This window comes from Penaeus monodon, chromosome 13 (genome assembly GCF_015228065.2).
Source record: "Penaeus monodon isolate SGIC_2016 chromosome 13, NSTDA_Pmon_1, whole genome shotgun sequence".
Taxonomy (NCBI): Eukaryota; Metazoa; Arthropoda; class Malacostraca; order Decapoda; family Penaeidae; genus Penaeus; species Penaeus monodon.
In genome coordinates this window covers 27,534,411-27,553,321 of record NC_051398.1, presented here as the reverse complement: position 1 = coordinate 27,553,321, position 18,911 = coordinate 27,534,411, and the positions used below count along the sequence as shown (strand labels likewise).

General features: G+C 37.0%; 2 protein-coding genes across 2 annotated transcripts in view; one reads left to right on the top strand and one right to left on the bottom strand.

Annotated features, from left to right (window-relative positions):
• The first annotated feature begins 2,909 nt into the window (after positions 1–2,909).
• Positions 2,910–15,746, top strand: LOC119580220 (aminoacyl tRNA synthase complex-interacting multifunctional protein 1-like). Its single transcript, XM_037928229.1, has 6 exons — positions 2,910–3,115; positions 10,126–10,260; positions 11,144–11,269; positions 13,823–13,984; positions 14,291–14,461; positions 15,263–15,746. Exons 1-6 carry the CDS (start codon positions 3,026–3,028, stop codon positions 15,494–15,496), a joined length of 918 nt encoding a protein of 305 aa, XP_037784157.1. The 5' UTR covers positions 2,910–3,025; the 3' UTR covers positions 15,497–15,746.
• A 130-nt stretch (positions 15,747–15,876) lies between these two features.
• The window catches only part of LOC119580221, a 3,903-nt gene continuing 868 nt past the window's right edge, over positions 15,877–18,911 (bottom strand). The window contains exon 2 of the mRNA XM_037928230.1: positions 15,877–18,394. Within this exon, the coding sequence (XP_037784158.1) occupies positions 18,343–18,394 (52 nt within the window). The 3' untranslated portion in view covers positions 15,877–18,342. The remainder of the gene's footprint in view (positions 18,395–18,911) is intronic.

Genomic DNA, 18,911 nt, shown 5'->3' with positions numbered 1-18,911 from the left:
TTTGGTCTGAGCTTCTGAGCTCGTATTCTGACGCAATTGGTTGGAAAAAGAGGAAGGGTGATAGAGGAAAGAAAAGGAGAAGGGGATAACGTGGTCACCAAGAAAAGTCCCTGCTGATGTGCCTGCTTAAGCAGTGCTAGAGGCCCGCTGACACTCCCGCCACAGCAGTGACCTGGTAAACGCAGAGCCGAGGATCCAGCAGACGCTCCTGGGACGAGAGTAAACAGGCCAAGAGGACCGGAGCACACAGAAAGCTTGTGGTTACAGTGTTTTGTCAGGGATGCGGAACTGAGGAGGTGTTGACACTATAGTAGAAGGTCTGGTTGGCATCTACTATTTGGACTGGTGTCTTATCTCTTTGGGGAGTGTTTGTTGTGGGTGTGAGTGCCCACAGATGTGGCTGGATGCTGAAGAGAAGTGGAGATCTACGGTAGAATCCCCAGTCGGCTAAGGACTGGAGAGTCCTTGTGTTGCTGCTGCTATTGTTGTGTTCTGCTGGAGGATCGGGGAATGCTGATTTCGGTTCGTTCCGTTTGTTTGAGATTTGCGAAGTTCTGGCATTGTCAGGGCCTTCATACATATGGCCCGGCCTGTGTCAGCTGTTAATGGCTTTCTCATTTTGTTCTCTGACACTCTATGCTTACCGTGGTGGCGGGATTGCCAGCAGGCGCTCCTGCCACCATGGAGTAAGCATGCGGCATAATCTCATTACCAGTCCGGCGGCTGTTGTGGGCGGTCCTTGTCTCAGAAATTGTTTGTGCTCACAATTCTGTAAGTAATGTACTAACGTGGCATTCGGCTCACCGCAGTGCATGTAACACCTGTCTTCATGATCATTTATGTGCATGAACTGCCATGCGCAATGGTAACCTAGTCTGATTCTGTGAAGAATGACTTTGGTACCTCTATTGATTGCTTCAGAGAGTACCAGTGGCTCATACCCTGTGGCGCCTGAATACCATCTGGCTGAGGGGGAAGATCTCGTTTTCTGAGCTGTGGCATTACACTTCTGCCTTAAGATTTTTCGGCTCGGCTTTATGATCATGGGATTTGGGGGCATACCCCTGCCAATGTCAGCTAGTCTGTTAGCAAGCTCATTCCCTCTGATACCTATGTAGCTAGGGACCCAGTTTATGGTTATTCTTCTACCCTGAGCAAGAATCCTCTGTACTATTGTGAGGACAGTGGTCAGAAGGTAGATGTTGTCTTTCGGTGAGCTTTGCTGTAGGCAGTCAATGGCTGCCCTGGAGTCTGTTTGTATGACCATGTGTCCTTCCCTCAGGGACGCGTGGGCTAAGGTTTCCATGATCGCAGCTGCCTCTGCCTGTAGCGAGGAGTCATTGTCTGTTACCCTCATGGATTGTGTGGCATCCCTTGCTGCAAAACTGGCGCCTGCAGTGTGGTTTAAGGGATCGACTAATCCATCTGTGAAGTAGGTTCTAGTTCCCAGAGAAGTGATGGCTGCAATGACCCTCTGAGCTGCCTTTAGACTAGGCATGGTGTACTGGTTCTTTCTCCTTGACAGGCTCATAACAGAGAACTCGATCAAGATTTGTGCCGAGGGCGGGGCTTCAACAAAGTCAGGGTGGGGGAGCCCATGCCCTTGGCAAGTCGTTGTTCTTTGAGCTGATAGCTATAAACACCTTGGCTGTGTGAGACAGCCAAGAGTTGTTTGCAAACAGCTTGTGGTCTTGTTCTAGGCGTCTGAGTATTTTTGTATCATATTTGTGTTCCTGGGAGCTTGGATGACCTTTGAAAAGAACTTAGCTGCCATCGGATCAATTCATGATTCCATGGGGAGAAGGTTTGCCTCCATGAGGAGGTTAAGGGCCCTCGTCCACCTTGGGGCACCCAGAATGATCCTGGTAACTTCATTTTGAACTGTCTCCAATTTTTCTCTTAATGTTGGCTTTGCGACAATCAGAGGGACAGAAGCACGAATTCATACATGGATCTGTACCTTAGTAAGAAGAGGAAATAACCATAATAGTTCATTTATATTTGAGGGCTTTGTGTTTTGGACCTGAAGTGAAAGTGCCACTCTGTATTTTGTAGAAGTTCTTCTAATTAAAGTTTAGAAAAGGAACTGTATATTTATTTATCCTATCCACATTATCCGCCTAACGTTTCGGTAATAATAATAATAATAATAATAATAATAATAATAATAATAATAATAATGATAATAATAATAATAATGATAATAATAATAATAATAATAACAACAACAACAACAGCAACAACAACAAAACAACAACAATAATAATAATAACAAAACAACAACAGCAACAACAACAACGACAATAATAATAATAATAATAATAATAATAATAATAATAATAATAATAATAATAATGATAATGATAATGATAATGATAATGATAATGATAATGATAATGATAATGATAATGATAATGATAATGATAATGATAATGATAATGATAATAATGATAATAATAATAATAATGAATAATAATAATAATAATAATGATAATATAATAATAATAATAATAATAATAATAATAATAATAATGATAATGATAATAAAACAATAATGATAATAAGATATAATTCTAACAATAGAAATGAAAATGATGAAAGTGTCAATAACGACAAGATTGGTAATTCCTATAATACATTCTGTTTTATATAGTCCTGCCATTAAATAATGTGAAGCAAATTTTGTTAGCCATCGTTTGCTACTTGCCGGGCGTATTTTCTAATTGTACCGGTTTCAATCGACACTTTAAAAATGCAATTTTATGAATAGCTTTCTATGTCAGATATCACTAATATATACAAAATCTTAAAAGGAAATTTATAAATCTTTTTTTTTCTTTGTTTTTACTTTACGGTATTAGAAAATATATATGATATTCAAACATTGACAAAATTAGAAGGAATCGTTTACCCGTGTTGGTATATTTGGTGTTGGAGGAAGGATTGCGTGGAGGTGTCGGGTGCAGGTGCCTGGGCTTTTCCACGGCGTGAATTTACAGTGGCGACCAGGGCCCTCAGAGGATTAATGTCAATAATGGCTTCTCCAGAAGTACTTAGCAGAATGGAGCAGAGAGCCATTCAAGCTGAGCAAATGATTGAGTTGCTTACTAAGCAGGTATGGTAGCATAATTTCACCTATTTATAGCATATATTCGTGGACAGTCATGTGCTTATCCAAATGCCTTTTATTGCTTTTCTTTATTTTCTTAAAACGTTTCTAGGACATTGAAAGCACTTTTCGACGGACGTTAATGTCGACGGCGGGTGAAATGAAACGCACAACGTGAACTACTTCATTGGTCCTACTTTGATTGCGTCAACATAAAAAATAGGTTTGTTATTTAATAATGTCAGCCAACAGCTAAATCGCAGGCGTTCACTATTTCCTAAGCATATAAAGCCACAGAATTACTGTAAGCTTACCACTATATTCCCAACATTTACTTGTCATTTTGAATAGCAAACCTAGGCCCAAGGATTTTACCACACAGGGCACCTCTTAGCTGATTATTGAAGACAAACAAACATTCCTTATCTTGCACCACGGAGAATGTTAAGAGAGAGAAGTTTTGATTATGTGACTGAGAATGAGATAAGGGTTTGAAATTGTTGGAGGCTATTTCTGTATTGGGTGTGGCTATGTTTATGGTATTCTATTACAATATTTGGTTAATTTTTACAGTATGGACACATAAGCTAGGGCAAATTGAAGATGATATTCTTGTAGAGAAGAAAAAGTTACAGTCGCCGGTACAGGAACTAATTTGCAGACATGAACGGTAACACCACAAATTAAGGAAAAAGGTCGTGGACAGCGCTGCTCACTGCTGAAGTCCACTTGGTGCTCCAGTGGCTAAGTCTGCTCTCTCAGTGCGAAAGAATAAGTTGCTGCGCAACTCGCACACTGTTTTATGTTATACTGCGCACCTACGTCAGTATAGTGTCACAACCAATCAGGTGGTGGCAGTTTATCAGAGATTTTAATTGCTCATTAAAGTTCTAGCTTAAGCTTAAGCTATTTCAAGTATGCAGTTAACACCTTCACATTTCTAGAATACACTGGTGTCTTGCCTCATTCTTCTCAATGACAATGACTGATGTGTGTCATCTGTGCTATGGTGGTGTATTAGACTTCCACTCTAAATTTCATGGAAAAACAGAAGACCTTATCATTTTTTTTACAGAATCATGGACTTTTATTAACTGAAAAAAAAGTGAAAAGTGTAGTGCGATTTGTAGAATAGATATGAAGAACATCCTGGATTCCAGTCAAAGACTGCACCGCTTCCTCCTTGCCACTGCTAATTTGTATCCTCTGCAGTAAAGTATGTCGTCATATCATATTTGTTTTTTGTTTTCTTTTGTTTTATACTGCATAAAAGAATTAAAAGGGGGTTCCTTGGCTAAATAAATAAATATATATACAGGTAAGACAAGTAAAAAAACAAAAACCTGTTTCTAGCTCTATCTTGCCGTGCATATCAAGATGAAGAGAATGTTTGCCGGAGGGTGTTAGGAGGCAGAGCCCCCCATCAACCCTCCCCTTGGGCTGTGCCCAAAGGGCACACCCAGTCATGGCAGCTTGGACTATGAAGTAAATTTTGTGTCATTAACCGCTTCTTGCTCTTTCCGAATTTTTATGGCGGGCATAATCGAACACTCATATTTTTTTCATCATAAATATGAAGTTTGGCTTCGAAAAGTCGCATTCTGCGATCTTCGTAAATACAAATTTGGCTCTCATTTCCGAAAAGTCACATTCTTTGATCCTCGTAAATATGAAGTTTGGCTCGCATTTCCGAAAAGTCAAATTTCTTTGCATTCATAATCTCCTTTGGTCATTTACTGACACTCGAATCAAACTGGCTGCTCTGTACCCCCCCCCCCCCAGTTCCCCATGTGTCCCCCTAGATTGTTGGCTGGAGTTGGGGGACTTCGTGTAAAGAAATACCCAATATTTACTGACTATTTTTTTGGGAGTTCTGGTCATGCGTGTGAATTGTGGAATCATTGAACTCTGCTGTAGTCACAGTACTTCATCAGTCACTATATTGTCTAATGCAGGGGTCTGTGCCCCCTGCAACCCCCCTCCTGAGGGGGCTGACACTCAGGAAAACTGAATCTTCCATGTATTCACAGCAGGAGAGAGAGTAGGACAGAATTGGCATCAGGCACTACTCCGCATGTCAGTCGTGAGTTCTACCCTACTGGGAGAATTCCACACTGTGCACATGCGACTGGGACTCCCATAAAGCTAGTCCATAGACATTGTATTACGTTACTGTTAATATAGTCTCTTCATTTTATATACTTATTGATGGATGGCAGATACAAAGGTAGAGTGAAATAGGCTTTGCAGTTTGGATATAGATACTTTTTAGGCTTCATGTTGATAGCCATCTTCCAAAGTGCCTAATGGATATGCAGAAGAAATAGACATTAGTAGCCACAGTTTAATATTTGAGTCCATCAAGTATCTCATATGTTGAAAGCAGTGATTAGTAACCATGCATTTCAGACAGTAGAGAGGAGTAATGAAAAGTTCTGTTTCACTCTACAAATATATGTGGTTTCCAGAGAACAAATTATATGTAGAAGCAAAGTTATTAATCTGTTATTTGTACTTAGAAAATATTGATTTTCTTGTATGCCCTGGGGGCCGGGATGGTGGAGCCCCCTGACTAGGCATTTAGGTTGGGTGTATGGTTCTGACATAGTGTATAATGACCATGGGGGTCCAAGGATAGGTGGGGTATATACTGTAGTTAGGACATATAGTAATTTTTTACAATATAGATGTACTCAGCAGAGGCTAAGTCACCAACTCCATGTCACAATTTTTTCATCATTTCAAGTTGCCATGATGGCTGTAATACTGCTTGAATGGGATGTTGATTGGGGTCTCCCTCCCTCCCCTGGCAAATATTGTCTTCAATTTGGTATACACAGCGAATAGAGGTAAAACTCGGAGTACTGAGTGGACTTTCAGCGATCTTGTTTCTTTATTTTTGGTGTTGCTGTTTGTGTCTGCAGATTATTTCTTGTACTAATGACTGCAATTTTGGTCCTCTATAAGAATATCATCTTCAATTTGCCCTAGATTAGTTTTGTCCATACTGTAAAGATTAATTGGATATATCATCTATGGGGGTCCAGGGGGTAGTGTCCCTGGCTAGGAGCTTTGGATGGTATGAATACCAATACATTTTACTAGAAGATTGTTGGATGCCCATAGAGCTTTTTGATAGCTGGCATTAGTTTCATTCACTGATTTTTAGTGTTTTATGTGGTGCTTTCATATATTTTTGTTGTAGATGCATTTTATTTCAGTATGTTTTACCCCATAATTTCCCTGATATACTTCAAATCCGTCCCTGATGTTGGGACTTTCAAATCAAGATTATTGGCTTTGTTTGCAGCAGAAATAATCATCAAATTTTGTTTTATCACATGAAAATAAATCTGATCAAATGAATATTCTCTTTAAAGGTTCCAATGACACAAAAAAAGCCTTGCTTTCCGTGACACACACCAGCATATTGTTGGTCAGTGTTCATGATTTCACAGGCAGAGCATGGTGTACCCTGCTCAGGTGAATGCAGAGGTGGTTTTCACTTGAATTAGACCTGTAGAGTGAAGCTCGAGCAGGCTAAGCCCAGTACCTCCATATTGGCTAAAATGCCAAGAAGCATATATTCTGGGGTGAGCCTAAACATGGGGATGTGTGCCATGTGTGGCAACTCTCTCTCCTTCTCTTTCTCTTTCTGTCTCCATTTTGTTTTGCTACTTTCCTTCCTTCCATCCTTCCTTCCTTCCTTCCTTCCTTCCTTCCTTCCTTCCTTCCTTCCTTCCTTCCTTCCTTCCTTCCTTCCTTCCTTCCTTCCTTCCTTCCTTCCTTCCTTCCTTCCTTCCTTCCTTCCTTCCTTCCTTCCTTCCTTCCTTCCTTCCTTCCTTCTCTCCAGTAAAGATAATGATCGGTCTCTCTAAACTGAAAAGAAAGATGACCACAAGGCTCATTTTTTACCATATCACATATCTCTGGAGCAATTTGACCAAATATCAACATATTTACACTTGAAAATGCTGCCAGGATAATAACAACAGGCTTTGGGAGCTTGGGCACATAGTTGGAGTCTTACAGCATCAGTGGTGGGTTTTATGAGTATATACACCTCCAGATTTATAACAGTCCTCCCTGACCGTGCCTCAAACCTAGTTCATTGTGGGTATAAATCAGAGGGCCAGCACTAAACCAACCATACCACACGACTCACTAAAAGGAGGATCTAACTAGCTCCGTAGACATAACCTATCTACCTGTACATGAGTAATGATAGCGAAGTTTTAAACACAACACTCCCTGTGGGCACTTTGTGGAAATTGATTTAGAAATTCGCAACCAACGTCAGATGCACTGAGATATATTTATATGAAAAATGGAATAATGCAACGTCGCATTGATGTTGATATATAACAGTCCTTCCTGACTGGGCCTGGAACCTAGGTCACTGTGGGTATGAAACCAGAGGCCAGTACTAATTCATCCATACCACATGACCCACTAAAAAGAGTGTGCAACTAGGATCTAACTAGCCCCATAGACATTACCTTTCTACACATACATGAGTGATGATAGTGAAATTTTACACACACACCCTGTGTGCATTCAGTGGAAATTGATTTAGAAATTTGAAACTGACATCAGATGTGCTTAGGTAAATACATGGAATGTATATACCTATGTATATAGATGAAATAATGCAATGTGGCATTGATATAGATTATAACAGCCCTCCCTGACCAGTTTAGTACTGGCCCTTCGGTTTCATACCCGGAGTGACCTCAGTTCAAGGCCCATGCAGGGAAGGTTGTTATATATCTATTTCAATGCAGCATTGTATTATTCCATCTTTCATATATATACACCTCCAGATTGTATAATAAATGAAGAAAGCCTTTGGAAATTTAGGACCACCTCAAGTTTGTTCCATATAATTCAAGACCCTTTGATTTTACACAGAACATTGTGGGGTGAGGTGTGGCAGATCACAAAGGATCTAGATATTTATAACTAGCAAACCACACCTACTCTGCTCCAAAGAAGAATAAATACTTACAGAACAATGTGGCCTAACTGCAAGACTTCCCTATGTAGATGGCCCGAAATGTAATGGAGAGGAGGAATACTTGCACAGGCATGCTTTACTTGAAACAGGAGGTTAAGAAGGCCATACAACTGTTTGTCATGATGGAGACAAAATAAATAAGAATGGGGATAAGATGCATCCCATTATTGAGTGTGACATAGAGATGAATTGTATGAAGATCAGTAACCAGCTGGCATCTTCATACCCTGTAGTAAAGTGCAGTCTAAAGTGTCAAGGTTTTCTTGTGCCTCAGTCATGGTTATGAGCAACTCCTTTCTTCTGTACAAGCTTGTCATTGACCCCACTGAAGCAGCTGGTGCTTCAGAAGGAGGTAGTAAGAAGTCTCGCTCACTGAATCTACCTCAGCCTCTAAAGTATTCTGGCCATGGATGTCCTGCCATGTGCTGCAGACAAGAAAAACAAAAGATGACACAGGCACAGTTGCCGTGCCTGTAAGGTTTGTCTACTTCACCGGATGCTTTGAGGGCTATCAGAAAAAAATTAACTATGAGCATAGTAAATGATTCACTGTCTGTAACTGCATACATGCATATGGGCTATTCCATTTGTATATCCCAAATGAAGCTCAAAGGTCAGTAAGCTTACAAAATGTTTGCAGCAAGTAAATATGTTATTACATTGGTAAAATAAGAAAGATAGCTTCATTCCTCACCCTTCTGACAAAATTTTGAAATTTCATACAAGTCATGCATTTTGTTTACCATGAATTAATGACAAGAATATCAAGTTTATATGTACACAGGACCAGACCTAATATGATGAACTATACAGTGATCCATTATATTATCATATTGCTGAATTTGCCAAATCCTTACTAACTATGCCTCAATTTCAAATATCTCCCCAGTTTTCCAAATAAAGGGGAAGCCGATCTCAGACTGTCTGGAGCATGGTCTCCCACTCTGCTTGTATGTGAAACTAATGACCATGACAGGACTCAGTGCCCTATAAGATAAGGTTGTGACAAGGTCACTGAAGCTATTGTGAAATACCTTGATGAAGGGGATAGATACACTCTTTATTTATTTAGGTTTCAGCATTTTCTTTTTATTATTTGGCTCAATAAGCCAGGCATTCAGTTTGTTAATGGATGAAAAAATCAGAAGAAAATAAAAAGGATTGGAGATGCATCAGTAGATAAGTCTGAACAGATTGAAAATTTTGCTGACACAAAAATTTTAGATTGTGTCAAGGACAGATTGGTATGATTTTCGTGTTTTTATTCTGTATTTAAAAAAAATAATTATATTTATTTATTGAGTTTAAATATTTTCTTGTTATTAGTTGATTAGAGAAGCCAGATATTCAGTATGTTAATTGTTCATATTGGTAAAAATTATCCAGCAAGCAATTTGTTATCAGCCTGAGTCAGATGAAGTATGTAGGTTAACTTGAGTTGGGAATCCTGGTTATTATTTTTGAAATAAAATTTCATATATACAGTACATTAGACAAAATGTACTGTATATATTTTGATTACTGGAACCTGTCTTGTGAGCAGTAGATAAAATTTCTGGGGTACTCTACTCTATTGGTGGAATAATAGATTTGTTGTATAAATTCCATGGAGTCATAGCTTTTGCTCTTCCACTGCCCTATTTACATGAGGAAGTGAACACAAGGGAGGCTAATACATATGTATGTGTAGGCTGTAACACAAAATTATATATATTTTTTTAGTACAAAGATATATATCTGTAAGTAGTGTGTTTTGATTAATGGGCATCATTTTTGTACTTATAAGTTTTATTTTTGTAAAATTTTGTGAATGTTAAAAACATCGGATTTGATTTGGTGTGCATTTGAAAACTTCCATTAAAATATCCATACTGTATGACTGACAAGTTAGGTAAATACAGCATGTGAACATTAATGTTAGGATACTGATTGCCTCATTGTAGAGTTTTGGGTGTAGTTGTGTTACCATCCAGTCTTTATGTGATCTTATTTTCCCCAGATCAGTCAGCTTCAGACAGCTGTTGTTGATGCTCAGAAGGACCAACTGCGAAGGGAAAACCAAAACCTGAGGCAGGAAGTTGACAGCCTTAAGAGACGCCTTGTTGATCTTGAAAAGAGCCAAGGAATCAAGCAAGTAATTATTATTCCGCTATTTTACTTTATTGCCAGATTGCCTTGTTATTAGGGTCCTTTCTTTTAGATTTATTTATTCATATGTTTTCTGTTTTTATGAGGAATTGACAACTAATAGATATTTCAGCTCAAATATGCAAGTTTAGTTCTTAAAGGTGGCAATTGATCAGCTCTTCCTTGTCCTCCAGCTGCAACTAATGCCAAAGTTTCAGCCTTCATCAGGGGCGAACACAATTTTAAATATGCAAAGAAAATGTCTCATGCTGGTATGTCATAATTACAAAAAAGTGTAATGTTCAAGTTGAAGTTACCCCATGTATGTGAATGAAAATGGGGAAGACTAACAGAAGCCTTTAGATAAAACATGTATGATGCAAGAATATATATATCCATCATAATTTTTATTGCAGCAAATAATTTATATATATGTAAAATCATAAGGTAAAAATGCCCTCTACATTAGGAGGCATCTCTCTGAAAGGATATGAGGAGCATGTAGAGGAAGATGCAGGAGGAGTAATGGTGTGTGAATAATCTCTGATGGTTTGGGGAATAGAGGGAGGGCTACCCAACTACCCAGATGCACAAACGAAGGCACACTTGGGAGGGAGAAAGTATAAGGATAGTCCTCTCTGGTCTTGGAAGGAAATGTCAAACAATACCCAATATTCTAGTTTACACTCAACACCCCATTCACACTGTTGATACTCTATTGAGACAATTCACCTGACAGTGTAGTTTGCTAATGTGCTCAATAAAGGTGGCTAGGATGTTTGGAGATAAATTTCTGCAAATATTTTGATTAGAATGGAAAGATGCATTTCTTTCAGCTTAATGTATTTCAGAAATGAGAAAGTTAACTAAAAGGATTTCTTCATTTTCAGTATTATGACTTCACAAGTAAAACCACTCCCAGTTCTGATGCTATTGTAGAAGTACAACCTGCAGCCAATACATCTGCCCCATCTCCTGCAGCAGCAGATAAACCTCAACAAGAAAAACCACAGAAGGTAAGCATCTTGATTTTCTGTGCTATGAATTACTTAATTCTTTGCCTTTAGATGACTGATGTTATGTCGTCCCTGGAATGGCCATTTGTTGGGGACAAATGTCATGCCACTGTTATCTTCGTCAGATCACAGTGTGTGGCAGTGATAGCGGTCTTGTGTACGAATCTTGCTGTCCCCATACTGCCAGTGGATGGTAACCCCAGCCATTCCTTGCACACAAGGGGTAAATTAGAATCAAAATGAAACAGACAACCTGTCACACCAAGAATAACCATTGTAACAAATGGAATAAGACTAAATTATTAAAACTAAAATGTAATATGTGATGCACTATGCTGGCTGGATCCCTATTGGGGAATTTAGGCTGAAAATTAGCTCTAAGGTCTCATAATTTCATACATGTCTATCAAAGCCACAAATCAGGACTTATTGGTATATATATGGCAGGAAAATATGCATTTCATTTACCTGCACAACCATGTTTATGTGCAGCCAGGAGTTTAGACCTTTCAGTGTATTGATAAGGAGGCATTTGGTTAATCTGATGAATTTGAGACTTAAATGAATGAAGAGATTCTTATGTTAAGTTTAAGATCTGAAGTGAGAATCATTCAGGGAACTTGCTTTATAGAGAATTCTTTTGATGAATATGCCTCTTCCATGAATAGAATACAGTGAGCCTAAATGATTCAGAATTGACTAAACTTCAGTTAATTTTTTCCTCTCATTGGCTATCTCACACACGTTCTTTTCTTTGTCTATCAGTATTATATTTTTCTCTCGTAATATTATGTTTTGAGAAGAATTACATTTTTAAGAAGGAAAACTGAAGATCTTTTTCAGTGACTGTTTTCTGTGGTTATTTAGATGTGGGGAAAAGAGGGAATACTCATTGCACTTAAAAAAAAAAAATTATGTAATTATGTTTAGAAATTTTGATGGGATAATATGTCTGAAAAGGTGTTTAATATATATAAGAATGTATACACAATGACCAGCTATATTCTGATGCATAATTGTACTAGTAATATATTAGGATCACTATTATGATTTATTTTTCCCATCGCACCTCCACTATCATTTTGTTCAGTGAGGAACCAGTAAAATATATACCACATTTAAAAAAATTCCCATCAACTTGTTTTAGAGTATGTTTCTTTAAATAACCATATTAGAATGTTACTACCAGATTGTAAACCTATCCTTGACATATGAAACAAAACTGGTTATGATGAGCCATGTGGTTGGTGTGGCTGTAAGCTTACACGTGAATGATAGTGTTGTCATTCTTACAATCATACCATGTCGTTTCCAACAAATGCAGTTGAATTTCCTCTCTTATTTACTGGCCCAATACATTTGCTCACTTAACACTAATCTAAATCGTAAAATTTCTTTTTTAATAGAAATTATGGTGGAAGAAAACATCAGGTATATATTAGAACACATTTATGATCCTTGTGGCTAGCTGTGTGTAGTCATGAATCTTGACTCATCCAATAACAATGGTGACTGTCAACTTGTTACTCAGGTTATCTTAACTCATGGCCTACAGATGACTTGGGGTTCATGTCTTGGCTGACTTGGCTGTGGCTCTGGCGACTGGTCATTCACATCATGTTATAATCATTCATGCATTACATTTTAAAAGGAACCCTCATTCCCACACCACATGCCCATGGGGTATTGCCTAAGGAAGAACAGGATGTGTAATGCTATGTGCCTATTGTTTTGTATAAAGGGCAAATTTTAGCTCATAAATAATTCACCTGATATGCTTGGAATATGTAACACATCAAAACCTGGTGCTCTCTTGCTGTTGATGCCAACCTGTAAGTAACCTTCATTCTTGTTTACAAGATCAGTCTCCTTCTGTTAACTACTTGAAGTATGGCACACAAAAGGGAAGTACTGAAACCATGGTGGCAGCAGCCTTGTATATCACTGCATACAATCTCACATTTTGTAAAAATAAGATTTGTGAAAATGAGTGATTTTTATTATTATTTTTTTATCTTTCAACAAAACAACATTCAATCTTGAACACAGAGTGTAAGATACTTTATTTATCAAAATGGATTCTAATGCATAATCAGGCTACTACAGTTTTTATCTAGCAACATTCACATTCACATATCTGTGCAAGCAGAAATGAATGTAGATTGTCTCACAAATAGATAGCATTGTTTATCTCATCCTTAGATATTTGAAAATGAGCAACTTGGGCTGCTTTACACAATCATTGAAGTTTTATCACAGCCATAAGGTATATTTACTTACTTTATGTGCTTGTTAGCAAAATAATTCATATCAAGAATGCCTGACCAATGTAGGGAAAGGAAAAAAAAAATGTAATTTTATGTAAAACATAACAGATGTGCAGAAAATTAAAAATATGGTAAATAAGGACAGTCTAGAGAAAATAGATTTTAGTGATTTGTGTTACTATTTATTTATTTGTTTTATTTTATTTTATTTTTTTATTTTTATTTATTTTTTGCTTGTGTCCAGTTGAAACCAAACTTCTTTTAACTGTCTTTGATAAATCTTTAGGAAAAGAAGGAGAAGAAAAAGGCAGAAGGTGAAAAGAAAGGTGGAGGAGGAAAGAAGCAAGAGGAGGAGGCAGCTGTTGATGTTTCTCGCCTTGATTTTCGAGTTGGGAGGATCGTCACAGCCAAGAAACACCCTGATGCTGATTCTCTCTATGTCGAAGAGGTATCCGGTTTTTCTCCCAACTTATAGTTATTTGTTTTTTCACTGATTGTCTGCTTGTCCATATTAGATTTCACAAAAAATAAATTAGATATATATGAACATATGTATGCACACACATCAGCATAATGCACAAACACATGCTATACCCAAATACAATTGCGCACATTCATACAACCATATATGTGAATGTGAAAAAGAAAAACAAAATTAGAAATAAAGCATATTTAGTGTTAAGAAGAAATGAATACAAATATATTGGTAGTATCTGAGCTATGTATACCCACTCACTGGAGTTTCTGCTTCCAGGTTGATATTGCAGAAGGGAAGTACCGTACAGTTGTCTCAGGGCTTGTGCGGTTTATACCAGAAGCAGAAATGCAGAATCGCATGGTAGTATTATTGTGTAATCTAAAACCAGCCAAAATGCGGGGTGTTTTATCTGAGGCAATGGTCATGTGTGCCTCTACCCCTGAAAAGGTAAGGGTCAGTTACTGAATTTACTCTTCACTTCGCATGAAATACTTCTTTTATAACTTCAGTTTTTGCATTGATTGTATTCTTAACCTGAAAAAAGGAGACATTTTCTCATGACGATAGCATATTAGATGGAGTTGAAGTATTTATTTCACATCATATATGAGTCAAGCCAAAGATGCTCATTATTATCTTCTCAAGCTGAGATTCTACTAGCCTTATCTGACTCTGGAGCCAGACTCAAGGTGGGGATTAATGCCAGTTTGGCCTGGCCACGTCACTCTAAGGAACTAAGGGAGCTGGACCAATGGTATTCGCTGCCCAGATCCTGTTAATTTTCTGCTTACAATGTTGGTGTAGTCCATAATTGTTGTAGAGATTTAAAGATATAATTATGCAGTTATAATACCATTAAAGAATTTTAAGCCAGTTTAGCCCATTATTCCCGGTTGTTTGAAATCCCTGAGAGCAATTAAGCTCTGGTGATATCTGGCAGTGGACAGACAGTGGGCGCGGGAGTCCGCTGCGTTAAGCTGAGCGTCCTGCTCCACGTGCTCTGGCGTGTTGCCGCGCGTACATGCTGAACCTGCCAACCATGCTGTTTGCTATGACGTCCTATTACGTCACCCGGCAGGAATGGGTTAGATGTGCCAGTCCCAAATGGAACCACATTGGCAGAGCTCTGGGGTCAAGGCTAGTGGACCCTAAGCTTCAAAATTACTTGTATTTTTATTCTTGGCTAAAAAAATATTAGATATGAATTATGTCTTTTATTATGTTTGTTCCCCCTTTTATTTGCCTCAGGTTGAGATACTTGCACCACCAGAAGGAAGTCAGCCTGGTGACCTTGTAGAATTTGAGGGTTACACCCGCAATCCTGATGCCGTCCTCAACCCCAAAAAGAAGATATTTGAAACTTGTGCACCCGACCTCAAGACTGATCAAAACAAAGTTGCAGTGTTTAAGGGAGTTCCATTTACAGTGCCTGGTAAAGGTGTTGTTGTTGCACAGACTCTAGCTAATGTCCAGGTTAAGTAATGATAACCATATTGCCTATTAAAACTTACAGTGCACGTATGTATTTTTTTCTATCCATTGCTGGGGTACAAGTTTTTTTGTAGAGGTAAATTTTCTCTATCTGGTTTTGGGTGCAAAGATAGTACAACAAAATCTTTATACTTGATGCATTTGATACACAAACATATTTAGGACAGGTAGGGGAGCATTGGCTCGGTTACTCTGAGATTTTTTTGCAGATGTTCTTGTTGACAGTAAAATTATCACTTCATTATGTCTATTATTTACCTCACTTTCTCTTATGATTGTTCATGTAATAAATAAATATTTATTACAAAAAAGTGATAAGTTGACAAGGTTAAGATAAAAGAAGAAAAAAGAAAAGAAAAGAAATTCATGTGTGCAAGATATGTCCACCATTTATTTTAGTAGTCTTGATTTTTCACACACACGGTAACATATACATTTAGTTTTATAGTCACACTCATAGATATACATATCTTTGTTGATATACATAACACTGATGTAAATTATATAACATATTTTAAAAAATGCAACAAAACTCTTGTAGTGTGTAATAATACAGAAATAGATGGAAGTTAATAAAAAAAAAAACTTTGAGCACATTTTGAATATTCTGTAAGATTAAGGTTACAGATTTTTTTTTACTTAGGAGTGATACATGTGTCTTATACATTAAAATCAATACTGGGAAAAAATTATTGTACACAATTACCAACATGATATGATGCTTTTTTTAATACTTATTGATGTATTAGTAAGACAGTACATATACCCAGTACAAACATTTCACATTCACAAATCTTTGTTTTAATGCAATAGCAGACCCTAATACATCTATTCCATTCTAAGTCACAGAGAAAAAATATATTGATAGTTGATTGCATTGCACCATTCTTTATTCATAGTTTAATATGGGTCTTCTGACAAGACCAGAAATGAAAAACAAAGGTGCTTTTTTGAAAGATTAATCACATCTCACATATATTTACACATACATTTAGTTTCCAGTATTTTATTGTTTAGTAGGTATGATGAATGGATTATGTTACAGGCAGTGTTGTATAGTCTGTTCAGAAAAGTACAGTAAAATATGGGGACCATTCATTCATCAAAGAGGCTTAATTGCTATGGAACTTTCATTGTACACATCAGAAGTTTGCATTTAGTTATTGTACAGTGTCCTAACTTCAGGTTTGGGCATTGGGGTGAGGTTAGATGAGAAGCCTGTGCTTGGCTCTGTCTCAAGTTGTGAAGGCCTTTCATTTTATTTATGCGTTTCCAAGGGTTCAAAGCCATATTTTCCATAGAAATATTAAAGAAGGTTATATCTGTTATGAAAGTAAAATTGCCAAGAATTGAATCTGAAGAGGAAAATAAATGGCCTTTTACTAAGTAAGGTAAGAAAATTGTGATACCTTAATAGGCTAACTTATCTGTGAGACAACTTAAAATCTTTAAGCTAAATTAGTCTTGCACAAATTAATCAGAATTTGCAACAGTAGAATTTGAAAGGGTTATGTAGCCTATTCTTTTTGCAGAATTTTTATTCTACTGCTATATTTTATATCAAGAACATTTCTGTGATGTGAAAGCTCTGAACTTATAATCTTTTCAGTATTCAAACAAATATCAGAGACAAAAAAACATAACTTACATGATACATTAATGCAGTGGAGATTCTTACATGTGATTTAGCCAATTGCAAAACTGATTGGTATGATACAACATTACAACAACTTTCTTCAGTAGTAAATTACATTATGATAATTCTAGATATGGCTGCCTTCAACATGTACTTTTTGTATAGTCATGAGTTCTTGTGCTTGGAGGGTTTGTTGCCATGCAGAGATGGCAGAGACTATTGATGTTATTTGAAATTTAGTTACATGGAAAAAGAATTCATGTGCCTGGATGAAATTGAGCATAACACATCCCAGTTATATATAATGCTTTTCTAACTTGAATAAAGCAGTCAGTGTTACAGTATCAATGTCTTGTTTCTTATGTGGTACATATTATGAAATACTTCTTGTTAAAGAAGTCTATTTAGCATGTTTAGGCTAAGGACTAAAACTGTCTTCATTTTTTAGGTTTCTCTGAGAAAGAAAGTCTTATTTGACATTTGCCTTCTAGTTTATGCTGAAAGAGCTGCTGCATACTGCCTTTATTGTATACTAATACTGTATATTGACTAGAAAGATCACTTTCTTTATGGAGGAAGAATAGTTATATGTATCTAAAGAAACTGTATTAAGATTGCCATTTTTAATGCACTGATATTATGAAATCTTATATGATGAGTGAAAGAAGGAAGATAGAGGCTGGAGAAGACTTATAAATATTCCACATTGCTGAGTTGTTGCCCATAGATATCCTTTCTTTTCAAAGTAGGATACCTGAAATACACAGAGATGCAAAAGCTGTAGTGAGGATGCCAATTATGAGAGAAGAGAAGGGGTGCTAATTTAGATCCATGAAAGCAGTAAAAGTTTTGAATTCTGTATACACTCACTTTAAAATATTTATATTTGCTATTTTCTCTCACACTGTCTCTTTTATGCCAGTCTTTGTAGATAAATATGCAGTTACATATACATTGGCACACATACATTGCTTAAACACAGCATATAACATGATAGGAATGTAATTCACATAATTTACTGAAAATAATAAAATATCTTAATCTAGACATAATGTAGGAATTTACATTTGATAAAAAAACACCACCAAAATGGTAATATCTTGGGATTTTATATTTGGTATAACCAGAGCTGAATAAATAGTAGACTGCTTGGTAGATGTTTTGACTCAAGTCCTCCGAGCTTCTATGTGCACTTCATTTCTTATCTTTTCTGGGTTTCTATATTTCCATTTTCTGGTCGAGCCTTACGAGTCCTGAAGAGCATGTCTTATGTTATTCACTATACATGATTTATATTTGAAAATTGATAATGATGTTAGTTATGTAATATTTAAAGTACTTCCTTATTAAATGTCCAGCTATTTAGGTTAATGTTTGACATCTATCTTGATGCTTTCTTTCCTACTTTATCTAAAAAGGGAAGTAAGAAAAATATTCAATTTCTTACAGAAAATGTAATACTCATTGGGGTAAGAGCTTCAGCCATATTAGTTAGCCAAAAAAGCAATAATTCTTGATTAAGGAAGTTATGGTCTATTCGTGTAGACTGAAATACAGGTTGTGGCAAGTTTATATACAAGGATGGTTTCGGTACCTGCACAGTGTGTAACCTCTGCCAGGCTTTAGCTATTTGTTATACTGTGAGACTGAAAAAGTATAGACATGCTGTATTGTTGCAGGCACTGGTATCATAAAAAATGGTCATGTTGCATGAGTTTTTATTTTTTTGTTTTATGTGTGTATAACTGGTGACTGAGTAGGTAGAAGATA

Bases quoted from the DNA above. Each gene is read 5' to 3' on its own strand.
- LOC119580220 (XM_037928229.1), top strand. From the start codon at position 3,026: ATGTCAATAATGGCTTCTCCAGAAGTACTTAGCAGAATGGAGCAGAGA. The intron at 3,116-10,125 runs GTATGGTAGCAT...TATTTTCCCCAG, and splicing joins TTGAGTTGCTTACTAAGCAG to ATCAGTCAGCTTCAGACAGC. The intron at 10,261-11,143 runs GTAATTATTATT...CTTCATTTTCAG, and splicing joins AGAGCCAAGGAATCAAGCAA to TATTATGACTTCACAAGTAA.